The sequence below is a fragment of the Vipera berus genome (assembly GCF_964194415.1).
Source record: "Vipera berus genome assembly, chromosome: 3".
Lineage (NCBI taxonomy): Eukaryota > Metazoa > Chordata > Lepidosauria > Squamata > Viperidae > Vipera > Vipera berus.
In genome coordinates, this window is record NC_138204.1 from 121,803,080 (window position 1) to 121,823,281 (window position 20,202).

Here is a 20,202-nt window from a genome sequence, read left to right on the forward strand (position 1 = left end):
ATAGCTTTTTTCGATCAGCAGGGAATGAGTGTGTAACTTTAGCTATAACATGGGTGTCAAACTCGATTGCGTCATGTGACGTATCACAACGTTTTTTTGCCTTTGCAGAGCATCTGGCCCACGGGCCACCAGTTTGACACCACTGAGCTGTAATTATTTTATTTTATTTTTTTGAAAAAACAGATGAGGTGCTTTAATGTGGAATTTTCAGGGGTGGGATTCAGCCAGTTCGCACCACTTCGGCAGAACCAGTAGCTAATTTTTTGTTGCCAGGCCCAGAATGGACTTCCAGAAGCGGCATCCACACAGAGAACCGGTTGTTCACATATTTGAATCCTGCCACTGGGAATTTTGTATGATAAATACTTAATATGTAAAGGACTGACTACTTTGATTAGTCTATCAATGAGACTACTTCCATTTCCAAAGAAATTCCATCCAGCAAGGATCCAGAAATGTTTGTTGGTATACTGTTTGTTGTTGTTGTTGTTTTGCTATTTTCAATTATCTGGAAGATTGTTCTAGTAGTTGTGATGAAATTCAAACATTCCATAGGACATTGAGAAACGTTCACCCCAAACCTACTTATTACAGATCTAACCCTGTGGACCATTTTGAGGGTGCCATCCGTCTTCATACCAAAACCTCCCAATCTTCAAATGGGAGATTCTAAATGAGTGCTCTGGATTGACAAAATTACCACCACCCCAAAAAAACCTGGAATGCCTCTATAGTGGCCACAATTTTCAATCTAGAGTCACTTACATCAGGGCTTTTCAACCAGTGGTACGGGTACCACCTGTGGTACATTGGCACCTAGCAGGTGGTACACGGCCATCCTAGAAAAGTGGCAGCAGGGGAGGGGAATGAGCTAAGCCGGTGGCAGTACCGCAGAAGCCTGAGAGACGGCTGCAGCTGCAGGGCTGTCAGGGCTCAGCGGAAGTGCCAGAATCAGCACCAGGCTCCAGCTGGAGCTTGACGCTGATCCTGGTGCTTCTGAGCCCAGAGGAAGCGCCAATCAGCTGGAATGTTGCAGCATCTCCAGGGTCTTGTGATTTACATTCAGATGCTTGGCAACTGATTCATATTTATGACGGTCACAGTGTCCCAGGGTCATGTGAAGTGACCAAAACCTGCTGCAACCACCCAGCAGAGGGGGGGGGGAAATAAAAACCAAACACCCCCACACCCCACCCCTGCTGCCAATCCTCAACAGAAATGCTCACAACAATGAAAACCTCAGACAGGAGGAAGAGCGCCGCCGGGCAGGCAGGCAGGTGTCTTGCTCAGCTGTGGCTTGGGGGGGGCACTTTTTTCAGCGCCATTGTAACTTCGAACAGTCACTACACAAACTGTTGTAAGTCAAGGACTACCTGTACTTCATCACTTTTTTCTTTTTGGTCATCAAGTTTTTGACACCTTGCTAGGCGACTGGTGGTACTCGGATGTTGCCATATCCTAAAAGTGGTACAATGGGTGAAAAGGTTGAAAAGCCCTGACTGACATGGTATAGCTGTTGCTTTCATATTAAAGTACCACTTGAAAATTGCATGTGTAAATTATCTGCGTATCTTAAATGTCTTTGGTCAGGAGCCTTTTGTATTCTTAAAGACTGCAGATAGAAATGGAGTGACTATCGACTAGAGCTATAGACAGAACCACCACCAAAATAGGGTCAACTATAGCAGAGCTTTCAACCTTTTCATAGATTGTACCACTTTTAGGACGTAACAATATTCAAGTAGCAGTGCTTACCAAGGTGTCAAAAACTTGATAACAAAAGGAAAAAAGTACCAGTTTTAATTTCTTGTGGTGGTTCCTTTGCTGAATCGCTTTTTCTTTGCACTGATGAACGTATGATAAATTTATCCATATTTATTAATATGCACCGCTACCTTGGACAGCTGGCTGGTCGGCCCTTCTTCCTCCCTTTCTCCTCACTGTCTGCTGGGCTCTCCTTCCACAGCCTCTTCTCCCTCTTTCTCCTCACTGCTTGCCTCACAGAAGTCTCTCCTCTTCTCCCTTTTTCCATCCCCTTCTTCCCCCATCGTTTTTCCCCTCTCCCTCTCCCGCCAAAATCTCCTTTTACATCCTTTCCTCTCCCCCCTCCTCTTCTGGATGTGCTGGAAGTGCCAATCAGCTGGAGCCACATTGCGCCAATCCCGGACTGTTAGCAGAGCTCCAGTAACACCGCAGCTCCAGCTGACTCTTCCCCAGGCCTGTGCGGTGCTGCCGCCGCTTCAGCTCATCCCCCCGAGCTACACTTGTATACTACCTGCCAGGTGCTGAAGTACCACCAACGGTCTGCAGTATTCATGTATTCCATATATTACTTGAAATTTTCTGGAGAAGCACTAAACTAAGCCATCAAGCCAAGCATCACAAGGTGTAAAGATGATTTAAAGGGGCAGGCTTTGGATTCTTAACTGCGTATGTCTTTCCACCTCTACAATTATACAGATGGTATTGGAGATGTTAAAGCAATTTTACGTGGCATTGGCCTTTTGGTAATTTTGGGAGGGGGAATTCTTGGAATAAACCAAAAGTCCTACATTTCCAAGATCTTTGTAAAATAGAAACTCAATCCATGAATGATAAGGGATGATGAAGTTCCAGGCATCTTCAGAGTCATATAAGTAAGTTGAAAACAGTGAATGTTTATATTACATACAGATGAAACAATATGTCTTACATTGCATCTTATTACAGAGGTAAACATAAATTTGTTGGATATTGAACAAAGAAGGTGTAGTTTGAGTCCACTGAGTAATGTATTTTTCCAACCACTGGAAGATGAAGAACCATTTTTTCACAAAACATGTGTAACATTTAATCAAACATTTTTGAGAACAAGGCAACTTTGTAGAGACGTAGGATGACTCAAACCTTCTCTTATGAGAATCTTGCATCCTGCAATTGCTTATAGATCTTGGTAGTTGCACCCCCAGCTATTTTATTAATTATATAAGCAATTGTTACTCCCCTTTCTGCAGTTTGATTTCTTTCTATCTCCATATTAAAATTCCGACATCTTAAATATTCTATGCAGATAAAAAAATAAAGCTGGGTTCTCCCAAACTTTATACTCTACAGATTAGAAAGTCTTCATCTGTTAAGATTAAGGATGCATTTTCCATGCAAAATCTGGATCCTACCACACCATCAGTGCTCAACTTTCATGCAGGCTTATCACCTGGTATTCTTACTGTTGAAAGGGAAAAGGGGAAAAGATGAAAACAAACTCGTTTCTTACATTAAGCAATCACTATCACAAGCTATATTGTCTTTGTTAGATGCAACACACTGTAATATTCATTGAAGGCTTATTGTTTTAGATAAGGGCCCTGCTGGACAAAAAGGAAAGCTACACAAATGCACTAAACCAATAAATCTAGGAAATCTTGTTACAAATGTCCTTTTATCTGATCACTGTCTGGTTCTTCCTGTAATTTGGAATACTAATGTTATCCTGAATTAATTACCAAAAAGTGGAAATTAAAACAAAACCACCCATTTCCTTAGTTATGTTGCTGCTTATTCCAAATATGAGGAAACTGTGGCCAGACGCTTAGCTTATTAGAACTATTAGATTTCAAATGCCTCAATATTTCAAAAATTAAAAAGGGATTTACTTTAGCAGCAGAATGCCCAATTTTCATTTCAGTAGTCTGGATTGCAGGCCAGGCATCTTCAGTTATAAGATTTTGTCAGGCAGTGATGGAAAACATTGTATGATAGCCTAGAAAAATTCTGAGCAATTAATCCTGCATTAAATGGTCTGACTGTCTAATTTGGTAAAGGAAAGCTTATTGTTTCCCAATAGGTTAATTTATCCCATTAAATAGGAATAGACTTTTAGTTAAGAATTCAACAAAAGCATAACACAAACTTTTCGTAGCACAAACACTTGTAATAACAACATCAATCTGAAAAAGTAGATTGTAGACTAGTTTTATCCCAATCATATCTTGACACATTGTGATTTCATCTCCCCTCCTCATTCAATAAATGGTTCCCATATTTTGTTGAATCAGCAATTACATTTAGAATATTTACCTGTCATAAGAACTTGCATAAAATGATTACCATCAAAAGCCTGGACACTCATAATGCACCCATTCACCAGAAGACAAATTGGTGCTGTTAACCCCATTACTTCCATAGGACATGCTTTCCCATCCCAGCTTACCTTTTTTATTTCCCGAGAAACAGGCAATTTCAAAATATTACTGAACTGTTCCAGATCTTAGCATTCTTGGAAATAAAGCCGGCATGAGGCTGGTATTCTGCTTTGCTTCCCCTTTCCTTTTTATTAAAATATTTAGTAATAAAATGATGAGGCAAAATTTAACAGGCATCAGACATGGGGATCCAAGAGTCTGCCATTAGAGTGTTACTCTTATTCCCCTATTCTACTAGCATATTTAGCACAACTTTTAAGTATTTTATGTTGCACTTCAGAGGCACATCAGATGGTTTAAAGTTTTATTTAAAAACATTTCCAGTGTTTCACTACTCACCTGGAAAGACACATTATGTTTAATTTGTTCACATTTAGGGAAGTCTATATAGTAAGTAACAGCAACATAACCTCACATGAAAGCATTCAAAAATGATTAAATGACTAAGGCTGCACACCTCTGCATATCAGATGCTGGGCACTTCAAGAATGGCTTTTTGACTTCATGGCTTTTGTGCAAAGTTATTATTGTATGGGGAAAATAACATGCACTTGCATGTAGTTGATTGTGTGCTATCATGAAGAGAACTCTGACAGTATCCTTCATTTTATTTTGAGATGTCTAGTAATGCCATCCATAACCATGCAGAAAAATAGGAAGTAAGCTCAAATGGTACTTTCTCGTTTCAATTTTCCACTTTTGGATATACTTCCCTGAACAGCCTGAGATCAGCAAGCAAATACATGTGCATCAGATTATTTACATAGAGAGAAAAAATCCTTTTAGCTGGTGAACAAACCTCAGCATTTTAAGCCAATATATAATTCCATTTAATAAGATTTCAAAGCAGTGACCATATTTAAAGCTGTTCTAGTGGTTTTTTTTCTAACACTGATCCTCACCAAAATAAAATTTTGTCACCTAGATCTGGAAAGTAGATCTTTTTTCTGTTCTGTATCAGATACATCCTAACTAGCTAACCTACATTACTCTCCAATGTCATCTTGGCTCAGCTTATCAGAAGGAAGAAGTGTGCTTGGAAATGGACTTGCACAAGCTCAAATTTAAGGAAGCATTATTAACTAAAGTGGGGATTGGATACTATTCATAAGATGAACTGAAAAGGAATAACATTGGAGTTCTACAAGGTAATCCTAAAATCAACTGGATAGACCAACTGGATAGACCCCCCCATGTAAATTTTTCCTGTAGGCAAAAATCCATCCTGTATTCTGTATCGCAGATGAAATTGTTGTGATTCAGGGTCAGCCTGTGGGGTCGGCAGTTGGGTCGGACAACTCAGAGGAGGAGGAGGGGGGTGGTGTTGAAGAGCTTGATGAGAGCCCCCAGCCAGGCCCCTCTCATCTGGTCACGACGCAGACCCAGCTGTGTGAGCCTGACAGCGTGGATGAAGATGACCCACAGCTGGCCCTGTTCAAGGACGCCCGACGCAGGAGGCAGTCAATCAGGAGTAAACAGAGGAAGGCAATGGGGCTCCTCGGAAGGAGGCAGAAAGAAGCCACGCCCTGAACTGTATTTAAGGGGGAATGCGTGGGAGGGCTGGTTTGCTGAAGGTTCCTGTTTCATAGCTCCTGTTTCATGGTTGGTGTCTGTTTTATGTTAATAAATTTGGCAGGCTTTATTCCAGCCTCTTGCCGTTTGTAAAGGGGTTGTCCCTGCCTTTTCTGCAGGGCCGGTTTCCAGGCTGGTACAGAACAGAAATCTGGGTGTCCCACTACTCTCACATTTTTAGGAAAATTGTATATCTTTTTCTCTCAGACTTTTACCTATAGATGGATAGAAGGAGAAGACTTGTATTAGAGAGGAAAGAGGACAGGTCTCACCAATGTTTCAAAGAATCCGAGTCTTTCAAAATTGAAATTGGGAGTCTCTGCTGACAGATGCTATATATATTTATCAAAAGGGTGGGGGGTTGGCATATTGAATGGATACTAAAGAGGAAAGGCATCCTATAAAATTATGATTTGTGATTATTTTATGATTATGATTGTGATTTATTACTCGTTGCTTGCATGTACAGTGAGAGCTTACGTACCAGAGACAAATAAAGACCTCTTTTCTCTTCTTCTCCCCTCCCCTCCCTTCTCAGATTGTAGGAGAGCATGAAGAAAAACTAAAGTATCTGAGCTACTATTATATCCCTCTAAAAACTAGAACATAAATGCACCCTGATTAGAAGCAGTATAAATTTAAATGAACTTTCTGAAAAGGTTACCAAGAAGCCTAGAATCACTTAAAAGTCAGACCAGAAAAGTATCAGAACTCATTAAGTACTGATTTACAAAGCATTTTGCAACAGTTTATACTCAAGGATTATTTGGTCAGAGTAGCTTATCTATCAGTTCAAGGAGTCTGTTGATCAGCATTAATTGTAGAAACAATATATCATTGTGTCTCATTATAAGTTTATTTATAACCTGTTTGGATGTTTCTTTAATGTTTAAATATTTTGGAGCAGAGTTAAACATTCAAGTTAGAATTCATAGAGTAATCTAATTTTATGCTGCCTGACCATTTGTCCAGTGTTCATCCCATTAGCTGGGATACTATAGCTTTTATTCATGTCCTTCTACAATCCAGACAGAATTAAAAATGTGGAGGAACACTGAATTGTAGGGTCACAAAAGCCTACCAGATACCCCACAAAATTTTACTTTGCATTGTCAGCATCTTCATACCTATATGTACATTTGTGATTCATGGTAGTTATACAAGAAAGTGGCAACATATTTCTTGTTTTTTTCACCCAAGTGATTTTAGGGAGCTGGACTTTGGGGCAAAACTTGGTTAAACCTGCACAGGAATGAGGATCTCTCCCCTCATCTGCCAGCAATAAAATTACTTGTTACTCTTATACTGTGAAGGAAGAGAAAATTAGGAAGGATATTGTAGCCCACCAAAAATGCGAAACATTCTTATTCTTGGTTATCTTGGAATTCAGTATTAGCTGTCCTCTAGTTTCATTTTATAATTCCAGCAAAACATTTGCCCAAATTGCATGAACTTGAGATAGAAGCTTCCTTTACTGATAATCTCCTCTTGGCACTTTTTCAAAAGCGCTGTTTCATCTCTAAACATCCACCTAATAATTTTTCATTGACAAAACAAACTTAAGTACAATTTTTTGTTGCATATTGACATTGCCTCATGAAATGTAAAGTTTATTAATAGCTGATTGCTTCTACAAAATTAAAAAAAGTTAAAATGCAACCTTATGTGCCGATCCCATTGACTAGCAACTTTTGAGTGACTAGTGACCTGTGCGTTCTAAATTAAAAATAGGGATTGCTTTATTGAAGGAGTTGCAAGGAAAGGCAAAAGAGAAAGATTTCCCCAAATATCCAAGTCAGCCAGGGGAACTCACTGATAGCGGCTTATAGAGCAAGTTGGACCTTTCTATATATTGGCTGCCTCTGATTGATTGTGAACACTGCAGCTGGTAGCCCAATTCAAGCAAATACCTAGTTCTCTCAGAAGCCACATGCATATCATGAGATTTAAGGGCCAAGACATCTTCCATTCCTATAAATTTGCCAACGTAAGTGCTATGTAGAATTCTAATTCTAAAATCGAGTAGCCTTATTAAAACATAATTATATTTATTAAATGTTTAATTGTTTGTCTGACCAAACTGTTAAGAAGGCTATACCAAACCCAGATTCAGTACATCATATATTTGTGGAACATGATCAGATCAGATAATCAGTTACATATGTAGACAGAAGAAAACATAATTTTTTGTCATTCATACTATTAAAACATGTGTAATACCTTATATTAAAAATTAGAACCAAAATGCTGAAGTATTATCAAACCCGCGTAGTTTAAATTTGTTGAGGCCAAGAAAGGCAAACATTGGAAAACATTATAGGAAAAAACAACATATAACAGGTCATTTTAGACTTGGTACCCCCACCCAAGCAACCAAACATCCTGGCATGCAACCAAAATGGACAGAATAATGAAGATGTAAACCATGACACAAAACATGCTTTCATTTTTATTCACAAAACAGCTTAGCTTGAATTGCTAGAACATTACAAACAGCCTTTCAATTAGAGATGTAAGAAAGCAGGAGATGAGGGATTTTCAACATAAAAAAGGACTTCTATATTTTTTCAGCACAGGTTCTGCAACAGCTTACATTGGAATTCCAGCAATATTTCCTAATGGTTTCTAAAAGTGAATCATTGCAATTAGTTCTGGGTTTACTCTACTATGCAGTTTTATTTGTTCTAAATTTTATTATTTTGCTTTTCTTTTTTAAAAAATGCCAGTTTTCAATATATTTCCACTTTTTAAGACCAGACAAGACATCTTGTTGATTAAATCTTGTCTTATCTGTAGAATTAGGGAAAAGAAACTACCTTATTTTAAATATATTTTCATTTATAAACATGAATTGAGGCATTCTAGAAACTAGCCACACTATTTTTCTTTAATGATGGAAATCAATCAGATAAATGAAGAAATTGCTGTGCTAATTACAGTAGTGCGTATTAGTAACTAGATTTAAAAGGTTACTGTAAATTTACATTCTCTACACAAGAACTGCATCTTCCACACATAAACAACATCAACACCAAAACACAAGAAAACAAATTGATTGATTGTCCATACTCTATTACATCTTGATACTTTATGGATTCTTTTAAAAAATTATTTGAAAACATTAATGCTTGTTTTACTAGTACTTAAAAAGATGTTAAACAAATGCCGAAAAATTATATTAAAAAAAAGGAATGAAATCTGCAAGAAAATATTTTTGGTTCTAAAGGAGACATAGGCGCATCCATTTATTTCCGTCAAAAAATTCCTTGCCTGAGACAACACAAGCAAGCAGTGACATTGCACTGGAGGATAGAGCTTTGGGATTCTTGTTCCTATTGAAACCATCGGAATGCAGCACCTGTTGGAAGCATCACTTTCTGTAGAGACAGAAGAGAACAGAAGAGGGACACATGATAAGCAAGAATGAGAAGAACCAGCCCAGGACAGAGTTCAATTTTTGTGACATCCAGTGCAGTAAAACAGGAAGTGCCATATTTTGACTGCAATCTTCCCTATCAACTTGAAGCTTGCGATGGTGTTCACAACAGCCTCCCATATTTAATTGTTTTTGCTTTCTGCTCTTGCCCAAGTTTCCTTAATAACTTTCTTGATAACTTTTCTTAGTACTCTTTTCCTACCCTTAGTTTCTGAACCTCATCAAAACCTATAATCTATTGTGTGATCTATTATTCTTTAAAAGAACCAGTAATCCACATGAAAACTGTCCTTAAACTCTACTTCGATATCTTCAAGAACTACTAATGGATGGAATAGAAACACTGGTATTTCTTGTAGGACCTCAAAAATAAAAAGTTGTCATTTACATGGCCTTGAGAAGAATTTACTATATTTAGTTAAGACTTCTGAGAGTTGTTTCACTTAAATCTTGCTGCCCACAGTATGTGTTAGTTCTCTTTTACAGTGGAATGTATTTCTCATGAATAAAGTATAATGTATTTCTGTTCAAACCAACTTGGTTTAGTGAAAGTGTTGAAAGTCAGCATCAGGTTTGGAAATCTGTTCTTAGAAAAATGAAGGCAATTCAATTCACAGGACCGCTGTGAGAAAGTAATGAGAAAAGGGTAAATTCTTAAAAATATTTACCAATACTCCCAATTTCTTGGCAGAATTACAGATACTGAATTCAGATCATGAGATTTCCAAGATTACAAAGGATGCCATTTGGAACACTCTATCAACATATATCCTTGTACTATATGTGACTGATGAAGGTAAATGACACGCATAAAAATAACAAGACAAAACTAAATTTGTGCTATTATATAATATCCTAATTCTTAGTGCTAATCTGGGCAACTACATAATTTGGGCAACTATGCTAAGCTGGCAACCACAATAACTTTATCAAAGCTGGTGACAAACAAAAGGTGTTTAAGTGATCCAATTTAAGTTTCCATGCTGTCAAAGGCATTCAGGCCTTTATGCCGACTACACCATCCTGTGATTTAGGAAATATACAGTTTCCTTCAATGACTGAAGAAGCCTTATGGCTGGACAGCATAGCTCAGAATTTAGCATAACTTTGAGTAGACAGTGAGAGGATAATTTGCTGTAAGTGTTATCATATGTATCCTTTTTTCTTCCTTCTCAAAACTTAGGTACAAAAATTAAGAGAGAGAAAAAAACTCCATTTTAACAACAAACTTTATCTATGAATATATTTGGCTTAGTTAGGTAAACATTCATGCAAATAGGTTTCTCTGCCTATGCAAAATGTTCTTTCTGGAGCTTTTAGGCATGGAAAAAAGCCCTTCTCCTTGCTAATATACATATGCAATGAGGTTCCTCCCACAACTCCACAATGCAGGTAAGGCCTAGTCCATAAGAACAAAGAGCCAAGATTTCAGGTGGATGGAATACAGGTTTAAGCAACCTTATTGTTCTTCTTAAAGAGTTTTCTGTGCTTTGCACAACAAGGAGAACAGCAAATTGTAAGCTATACTAGAGGTGAGGCATATTGTCAGGTTAAAACAGAAAGCCACCTGGCTGAATGAAGCACCTGTTCTTTCTCGAAACATTCATCGAAAAATGGCCAGTCATGATGTCACTAATGTGCAGATCTCTCAAAGAAAAGTGCCCATCAGAAAGGCTCTTGCTAATACTCTGACAAGACTGGGATGTCAGTGAACCCTCAGGAAACGGAATTTCACTTTTATACACAAGGAAGAGCATGGTGCTCACAACTCAGTGCTCTACTTTAGGCAGAGAGGAGAAATATTACTTTAAGCAGCATGAGAGCCCCAGTCTACAGATTTTTTAAAGAAAAGTGGAATATGTTGATTTCAGCAAGCTAAGGCTCGCTGGACATCAAGGCAATGTAGAGATGCTTCCCAAGGCATGAAGGGGTATGGGGAAAATATAAAGGACATTAAGGCACCCTGACTGACATAAAACTCAGATTCAAGACACGTTAGGCATAAAAGACATTAAAACTATTTATTTAGGTTCAAGTAACAAAATTTAAAATACAGCACACCATTAATACATGTGTACATATGTAAACTATACACATATATAATGCATGTGTATTGTTACATGTGTGATGCACATATGCAATGTAATGTATGCCGTTAATTTAAATTTTGTGAAATAGAATGAGGAAATGCCAAGTTAGCAAACTATTAGCACTGAGAACAACAATCAAAGGAGCTACTTTCATCAATGACCAAAGATACACCTGTAGCTTCAGAGAAGTCATCTTCCCATCCCACACTATCTAAGTAGATAGCATTGACTTGTCCACAAAGTAGCTAGTGGTACTGAAAAAAAGGTTATACTGATATTCACTCTTTTTTTTTTTAAAAAAGGCATGTATTAACTGAGACAAGGAATATTCTCTGGTTGAAGCACATTATTACAGCAGCAAACGTTACCTGGAAAATGGGATATCCTCTGTAATCAAAATGTGTACAGACATTAAATTATAAATGGCTCCAGTACCCAGAACAATCAACAGCTCAACAAAAGGAAAAACCGCAAAAGGCTTGCAATTTGGTTCTTTGCCTCTCTTTGGTTACTTTAATCATCTACCCGTATTACTAATCTAATACTGGTCCTAACTAAGTTTAAGTTCCATGGTGACTAAAATATATTTGGGAGGTCCAAATCCATGAATCCCTAAAATTATATGATTTTAATATTCTTTAGGTCTGAAAATAGAAGGGAAAGACATGCCAAATCTTTTCTATTCTATACCAATTCAGAAGATCCAAAACTAGTGGCAATTTGCTACACATCTTAGAAAAGAGGCAGTTATCATTGGAGTCTTAAAGGGTGAAAATATTAAAAACATGAGGGTGCTCTCTGAGATTGCTTGCTTTGTTGCAGACATTTCATTACCCTAACTAGGTAACATCATCAGTGCTAGTAAGGAGTGCTGTTTGCTGCCAGTTTATATTAATTTTTTTAAAAAAAATTACCACCACTGCATAATTTGACTTGGAAACTGAGCCTGCCATGCCAGAAGTACAGTGAGACTTGATTTATTCCACTGGAAATGTAACTTGGAGGGATGTACTAATAATCAATTAAAAACTCTCAGAATGAACAACAACAACAAATCGTGATCAGGATCACTCACAAGATAGAACCACATAATCAAATCAGGCTCATACGTCATCTTTAGTGAAGCGTGCAAACCAGCATTTACATTTCCTGCGTCGGATGAGGAGAGCACATCTCTCTCCTTCTGTCACGGCCACTTTTTAGAGGCACGACTGAGAGCATTTTAACAAACTGCATCACTGTCTGGTTTGGTAGCAGCAGTGCCTCAGATGGAAGGTCCATACAGAGAGTGGTAAGGACAGTTGAGATTATAGGAAGCTTGCTTCCTGGTATTCAGGATGCTGCTTATAAATGCTATGTGCTTAAGAGCTCAAAGCATTGTTAAGAGACCCCACACGCTCACTTTATGGTCTGTTTCTGTTGCTCCCATTTGGAGGAAGTTTCTAGTAGCTTTGTTCCTTATGCCATCCATCTTGTAAATTCGCAGGATTCTTCTTCTTTTTTTGCCATGTATATGTATACATTTGAACTAGACTGTGATGTTTCTCTGTGTCATGTGTGTGTATATGTGGGTACATACATAATGGGATTTTTTGAGAGCTGAACACAATGAAATTTCTTTTAATGTATGCTGATTAGTGTACATTGAAAGTGACAATAAATTATTCTCACCCAACAATCTGGCTCAGTGTCTAAGGGAAGAATCAGGCCTAACAGAATAACAGAATTGAAAGGACCTTGCAGATTTTCCTGCCAAAGCTCAAGCAGGAAACACTATAGCATTTCAGACAAATGGTTGTCCAATCTCTTCTTAAAAACCTCCAGTGTTGAAGCACCCACAACCTCTGGAGGCAAGTCATTCCACTGATTAATTGTTCTAATTGTCAGGAAATTTCTCCTTAATTCTAGGCTGGTTTTCTCCTTGATTAGTTTCTATCTATTGCTTCTTGTTCTGCCTTCAGGTGCTTTGGAGAATAAGTTGACTCCCTCTTCATTGTGGAAGCCCCTTAGATAGTGGAACACTGCTATCATGTCACTCATAGTCCTTCTTTTCATTAAACTAGACATACCCAATTCCTGCAACTGTCCTTCGCATGTTTTAGCTTCCAGCCCCCTAATCAACTTTGTTGCTCTTCTCTGCACTCTTTCTAGAATCTCAATATCTTTTTTATATCATGGTGGCCAGAACTGGGTGCAATATTCCAAGTGTGGTCTTACCAGTGTAGTATAAAGTGACCTTGATTCTACCCCTCTTGTTAATGCAGCCTAGGACTGCATTGGCATTTTTGGCAGCTGCTGCACACTGCTGGTTCCTATTTAAGTGACTGTCCACTAGGACTCCAAGATCCCTCTTGCAGTTACTACTATTGAGCCAGGTGCCACCTATTCTATACCTGTGCATTTTAATTTTTCTTCCTGTATGGTACCTGCCGTACAGAGCAACACACTCCCTTGAGCCTGTCTTTCAGTGTTGGCTATTCCTACCAGCTTGGTGTTGTCTGTGAATCTGATGAGTTCCATTCTATCCCATCATCTAAATTATTGATGATGATATTGAAGAGTACTGGGCCTAAGGCAGCGCCCTGGGCTATCACGCTGCATACTTCTCTCTCTATAGATGCAGTTCAATTAAGGACTTATTAAAGAGCATTAAGATCTTTAGCACCTTGTGAAGGGCTGGCCAGGTAGGAACCATCTGAATCTCAGGGAGTATAGTACCTTCCAGATTCCCATTACACAACTTTGTTTGATAGAGGACCTTACTAACCTCCTCAGACTTTGTGGAAACAAGCAGAAATAACTGGAGATGTGTGGTTCTATAAATAGGCCTATCCTGTGCCATGAAGGACTTTAAAGATAATAATGGGGACTTTGAACTGCACACAGAAGTCGCTAGTACAGGTGTTACATAGGTATATATAGAAAAGCTAACAACTACTAGTGCCATGCATTCTGGACCAGCTATAGCTTTCAAGTAGTCTTCAAAGACAGCCCAGTGTAAAATGCATTAATAACCAAATAGATGACCAAAGATTAACTGACAGCAAATAGGCTTCTGGGTCAATGAATGGTGCAAGTGGCCTGTAAGATGTGTCTTGTAAAGCCCCTCCTAATTGTGCTGTTATTTGCTCAAGCAGAACCTGAGAGTCTAGGAAAAACCCCAAACTGTATACCATGGTACATGATACAATGATGGTGATAGAATGGAACTGAAGGGTCCAGATATGGAAACAGGCATTGTCCCTTGTTGCTGTCACTTCCATATGGCTATAGAGTGTAGACACTTCAAATAACTGTAGATATCATAGCAAGATTGTTCACCGTGCAATAGAAAGAAACCTTCTCAAAACAGAGTTCAGAAGTGTTCAGATAAACTGAATATTTCAAGTTGGGATTTTCTGCTTGTTAACACACAGGCCTAAAATTTGGAAAAGAAGAAATGTGGTAAGACTGCTTACCATTCAGATATCAATGAGTTTTTATAGATGCTTATGAAATAACGAGGATGTTTAATCATTAATGGGGGGGGGGCAAGAGAAATAAAAACTGGAAGTTCAGATGAACAGCGATGAGAACCTTTCATTTCATGAAACTTCAAGCACAGCAGAAAGCCCAAAGGATGCACCTAAACTAAAAAAAAGTGATTTCCTATTATGAACAATTTGGCCCAACAATGATAGAAAAGAAATATGAGGATATATGTATAATGCTTACCAAAGCTTGAATATCAATTCGGTTTGCCAATCTCTTCAAGTGAAAAAAATGGGTGCCAAAATCATCACGGATGAAATCACTAATGATGGAATTCCAATCTGTGCAAAAGATTGTAAGATACAATCTAAAAAGCATTTTCCATCTGATGGCAGCAGATGGCAGCGAGTTAAAAACACTGCCTTCCTTAGTCAGAAACCCTCTGGTGATGCTAAAGATAGGATCAAAGGTGAACATGATCTATAAACATTAGAACCTGTAGGCTGATTTGATCTAGAAGACTGTGGTCTGATTCGCAGATAAAAGTTTCAATGCCAAGGGTAGAGCGTTAAGCAGAACAGGAACAAGGAATTGGGAAAAATTCCTAACTAAGCAACAATTGTCCATTTTTTTTTAACCCTGGCATTTCATTTTTTTTTCTCATTGAAAAGGCCTCACGCATTTAAAGGATGGTCCCGATATAACCTAATACGTGCATCCTTCAACAAACCACAAGAAAAAGCACCATCTGTATTGACAAAATTATGATTCATGAAACCCCTCTTCACAGAGCAATCTGTTAGATATTTAGTTATAAGTTGTCAACAGACCAGCCTGGATGACTTATCATAGAAAATGAACACTGACACACATTGAGATTTGGGTAAATAAGTAAAATTTATTTATTTATTATTTTATGCCTTCAAGTCAATTTTTGACAATTGATAAGGTTTTTCAGGAGTGTTTTGCCACTGCCACCTTCCTAGGGCTGAAAGAGAGTGACTGGCCCAAGATCAACCAGCAAGCTTTGTGTTCACTTTCTAGCCTGCTGCTTTAACCACTACACCAAACTGGCTGTCAAGTAGGTGGAAAGGTACAACTTTTTCCCATACGGCACTATGCTATGCATATGTGGTAGAAAGTGATCTGAAAAGAATCTGCTCTCGTGGGAAAAATTCTTGCTCCATGATATTCCATTTTTGTCTGTTACTGATCTACCAAAACATAACAGGTGGAACAGGAAGAGCTCTGTTGTACAATTTGAGAACATTATTTGCAGCACAAATAGTGTACTATAAATAGTTGTCAATTTACAGCCATAAAAGTTAAATTTGGGCCACCATCAGATGCATCTCAGAAGCCATGTTAGGAAATGAAGATTTGCCACAAGGTCAGCAAACCGCCAGTCAGAAATGAGACAAGGTAACAAGATTTAGGATAAGCATAATGGTGAATAAATCCTGAATCATTCTCATTACAACAAAAATAGTTTGCAAGAGTAAGGAGAACTGGGTGAAAATGTATAACGGAAGCAACTAGTTTCATATTTTGATCCAGGGATGCAAGAACAAGAAACCTCAAGGCTTAAGAATCCATGTCCATATCTGTGTAAATGAGTGAAAGATTACAAAATAGCAGCATGTATAAACTATACATCTATAAACTATAAACTTCTTTATGCGAATGAAAGAAAGGGGACAGACTAGCAGCACAGCAAATCTGCAAAGCTTTCTTGGACCTTATCTTCCAATGTTGCAACCACAAAAACCATGATCTTTATTATCCTTCAGAACAGTAAAGAAGTGGAAAGTGGTGAGGAGCCAGGACCAACATCAGAGTTATCATACCACCAATAGGAATGACTGCACTCTAAAATTTAAATTTCTTTTTTCTTGTTCTTGTGAAGCTCCTCCTCATCAGAGCCAACTCCTTTGCACTTCAAGCAAGTGAGGAAATTCATACAAGAATTGAATCTCAGAAAGAATAAAACCTGATGTCCATTGCATCAAAATTGTTGTCAATGCGGTGGGGCTGCTGGCTGCAGGCATCAATATGAGTTAATAATGGGTATAGAAAAGGGTTCCTATATTGCAGAAATGTTAGCTACTGCAGATGCCGCAGCAGAAATGTCATCCTGAAGGATACTTTGCCACTATGTAAAGGAGCCAATTCCATGAACATCTGGCAGTCAGAATAATACACTTGCCCTCTAAACACACGTCAAAGGGAACATCTGTCAGAAGAAGATAATTGGATTCTACACTCAAGACTCTTATAAAACGAGACCTTTAGAGCCATAGGGGGGCAGAGGACACCAGAAATGGTAATGAATGTTCTAAAATAACAGTGATTACACAAACTGGAAAAAGACATAAATGATGGAAAAATACAAAACAAGGAATCACTTCTCAGAATGACTGATCACAATTTCACTGTGCATGTCAAAAGGAAATGAGATAGTAAACGGCATGTCCCAAGCATGTATAGGATGGAAGAAGCGCCTTTTTCTTACTCAGCTAGAAATGTTCTGATAATAAGGCATAGAACCCCCTTTGTTTGAAATATGGGGGTCAAAAGGAGCTTATCCTAAATATATAATATTCTTAATAAGAAATTCAGAATGTAGTATTGAAGCAATCAACTAACTTCAGCCTGGAACTAGGTAATCAGATGCTCAGCTTCATTGTATCTTAGAGAAATTAGGCAAGTGTGGAAAGCATGTTTAATACCCAGCCCTGTTCTAAGACTTATGGAAATTACCCATAAAAATAGCACAGTCAGTCCAGCTGAAATGAACTGGATTCTTAACTAATTCATCATCCTCCAGGCCCTTACTTGGATTGTGCCATTCCTGTCTCAAGGAATTAACCAGATGTTTGCTATTCCATTGGGTGTGATGAGGACTGATCTCAATAATTTTGTTTGCACTGAAACCAGTGCATTCGATTTTGCATGAATTCCCACTTATCAAATCTTACAGGAATATTTATAGAATATGGTTATAGGATAACATACTATTTGTACAAATAATTATGTAGCATCTAGATCATATACTATTTTAAAATTTTAAAAGAGGGCCAAAAATAAATTCTGATTTTTTTTCATAAATTAAAAGAACAAAGTTTTTAGTGTCAAAAAACACACGCATGGATTGCCTACAAACAAGGTAAAATATCTGGCTTTGACTTTTTGCACTGTCCAAGCAAACAAGAAAGTGCCATTATCTATTCTAACATATATGCACAAATATTGTAATAATTTTGATCTGGTATGCCTGTAGCCAAATAGTGTGCACATATAACCGTAAGCATAAATTCCCCTGAATTTAGTGAGGTTTACTTATAAATAAGATAAAGTTAAGCTAGTTTAAATCTGGCTTAACACTGACTTATTTAAAACATTTGTTGAGAGCTCAACTGCCCCAACATTTAGATTTGTTTCATTTCTAAGGACATCCCTAAAAGGGTCAAATGCTATCTATTAATTATAGTTCTGACTTTGAATAACTATTTTATATATCATAACTGCTCTCCAAATTGAGATAAACTTAGAAAGAAAAAAAAAGGATTTCAATTTTTAGCTGAGTGAACAATCATGACAAACAGCTTTTTGCTATAAAAAACCCTCTCCATTTAGTCAGCAACGTAAATATCACTCTGGAAGTGTGAAGAGCCTATGACTAGAATTTCCTTAAATGAGGTCTAAAATGAGGCATTGCAGGTACTAAACCATTTTTACCTATTCTCTCCCTCTCTACATTTTCACTGTGTAGAGTGAACAAAGTATTCACTCCCTCTTTTATGTATTAAATGATTCAAGTATATAAATGTAATAAGTTCTACTGGCAGAACTCTTCTAACTTCTTTCTGAGGATGACCTCTAGTCAGATTGCCAAGTAAAAAAAGATACTAAAATGGGTCATCTGGGAATCACAGAGAAGGGTAATTAAATATATTAAATTCTTTGCATTTTGGTTTAACCTACTAGTTAACTAACTCCTAGTACAGTGTTTCCCATACCTGGGTTCTGCTAAATGTCTGGATTTCCAGAATGGTCAACATGAAGTATGATCCTAAGTGTAGGTTCAAGCATCTGAGAGTTACCAACTGGACAAATCTAGTGTACTTCAACAATAAAAGGGGTTGTTTATTCAGAAGATAGTGATGACTCTTTTAGAAGTCAAGTGTAGACATATATCCATATACAGAGGCAGTAGGCCTCTGAAAAGCAGATGTTTCTGAATATCTTGATGCCCTGCTTTTGAGATTCCAAAGTCATCTGGCTGTGTTTTGGTTTGGTCTTCCAAAACAGGGATTTTTTGTTTGTTTCTTTGGGGGGAAAAGAGAGAGAGAGATTACATAATAAAGACAACCAGTAGTTAATTAATCTTGCATTTACTACCCCTAAGGTGGAGATTAAAACAGCTTTATTTTGTAGCAGAGAGGTGGGGGAGAGCATAGTCTGTCTTTGAAAAGAACGGCTCTTCTATGCTTGTTTTCATCTGCTAAATATGTATCTATTAAGTTGTAAATATCAAAAGCATCCTCAATTCCAAAATGCTTTAATTTAGATTATTTGGATTTTCAAGGGCAAAATATTTAGTATGGAACAGATATTCCTTACAAGCACATCATGCAGCATTGTAATTTGTTCATAGGTGCATGAAACACAGAAGTGCAGAGTTTTTCATACTTTTCAGCTGAACATAAATTGCCAATTAAAATAAGCCTTATCATCAGTGATCATGTGGCAAAGGGTAGGTAAGCATGCACAGGAAAATATAGTACACATTTCACAGGATTCTTTTTAACCATGGCTAATTAAAATAAGCCATGATAGGGGTTTACATGAAAGCAAACCATAAGCTATGGTTTAAAACACTCAGTTGCAAGCTTCATACAGCACACTAAATCAAAAGCACACAAAGCAAATTAAGTCTTGTCTTAAATGCAATATGTGGATCCAGCCAAAGGGTCCAAACACTCCCAAGAATTCACACATTTTATATTTTAACTCTCTTAAACTGGAGATGTTGATTTTTGCAGTAATTAAATTTAACAATTTCTAATCTGCTCTATTTATTTCACTTCAGTCGTACAAAAGGGTGCAAGTTCTTTACACAACAGAGCTATTATACTGAATTCAGGAAAAACAAAGCCTGAATAAGAAAGAAGAGCTGGATACAGAAATAAATCTGCCTCGAAAGATAAAATCAAAATTACTTTCAAAGAATTCTGGGCCTTCTGAACTTCTTTCTCCGACAAATATGGTAGCCAGAATTGGATGTTATCATACTTGCTCTATATATAATTTTGCATTGTCCATTACCATAGACCACAGGTCTGCAAACCGCGGCTCCAGAGCCGCATGCGGCTCTTTCAGCCGTCTCCTGCGGCTCCCAGTCCTCTGCCATGTGCAGTTCAAAAAAAAAAGTGGGACTAAAAAAGTTCAA

The 20,202-nt window shown here is 37.7% G+C and overlaps 1 protein-coding gene across 3 annotated transcripts in view; it reads right to left on the reverse strand.

The window, feature by feature from the left end:
• Positions 1-8,200: 8,200 nt before the first annotated feature.
• The window catches only part of CXXC5 (CXXC finger protein 5), a 108,384-nt gene continuing 96,382 nt past the window's right edge, over positions 8,201-20,202 (reverse strand). For all 3 annotated transcript variants that reach the window (XR_014026050.1, XM_081324778.1, XM_081324777.1), the window contains one exon: positions 8,201-9,130. Coding sequence is in view for 2 of the 3 variants with exons in the window: in XM_081324778.1 (XP_081180904.1) it covers positions 9,086-9,130 (45 nt within the window). In the remaining variant the exon portion in view is untranslated. The remainder of the gene's footprint in view (positions 9,131-20,202) is intronic.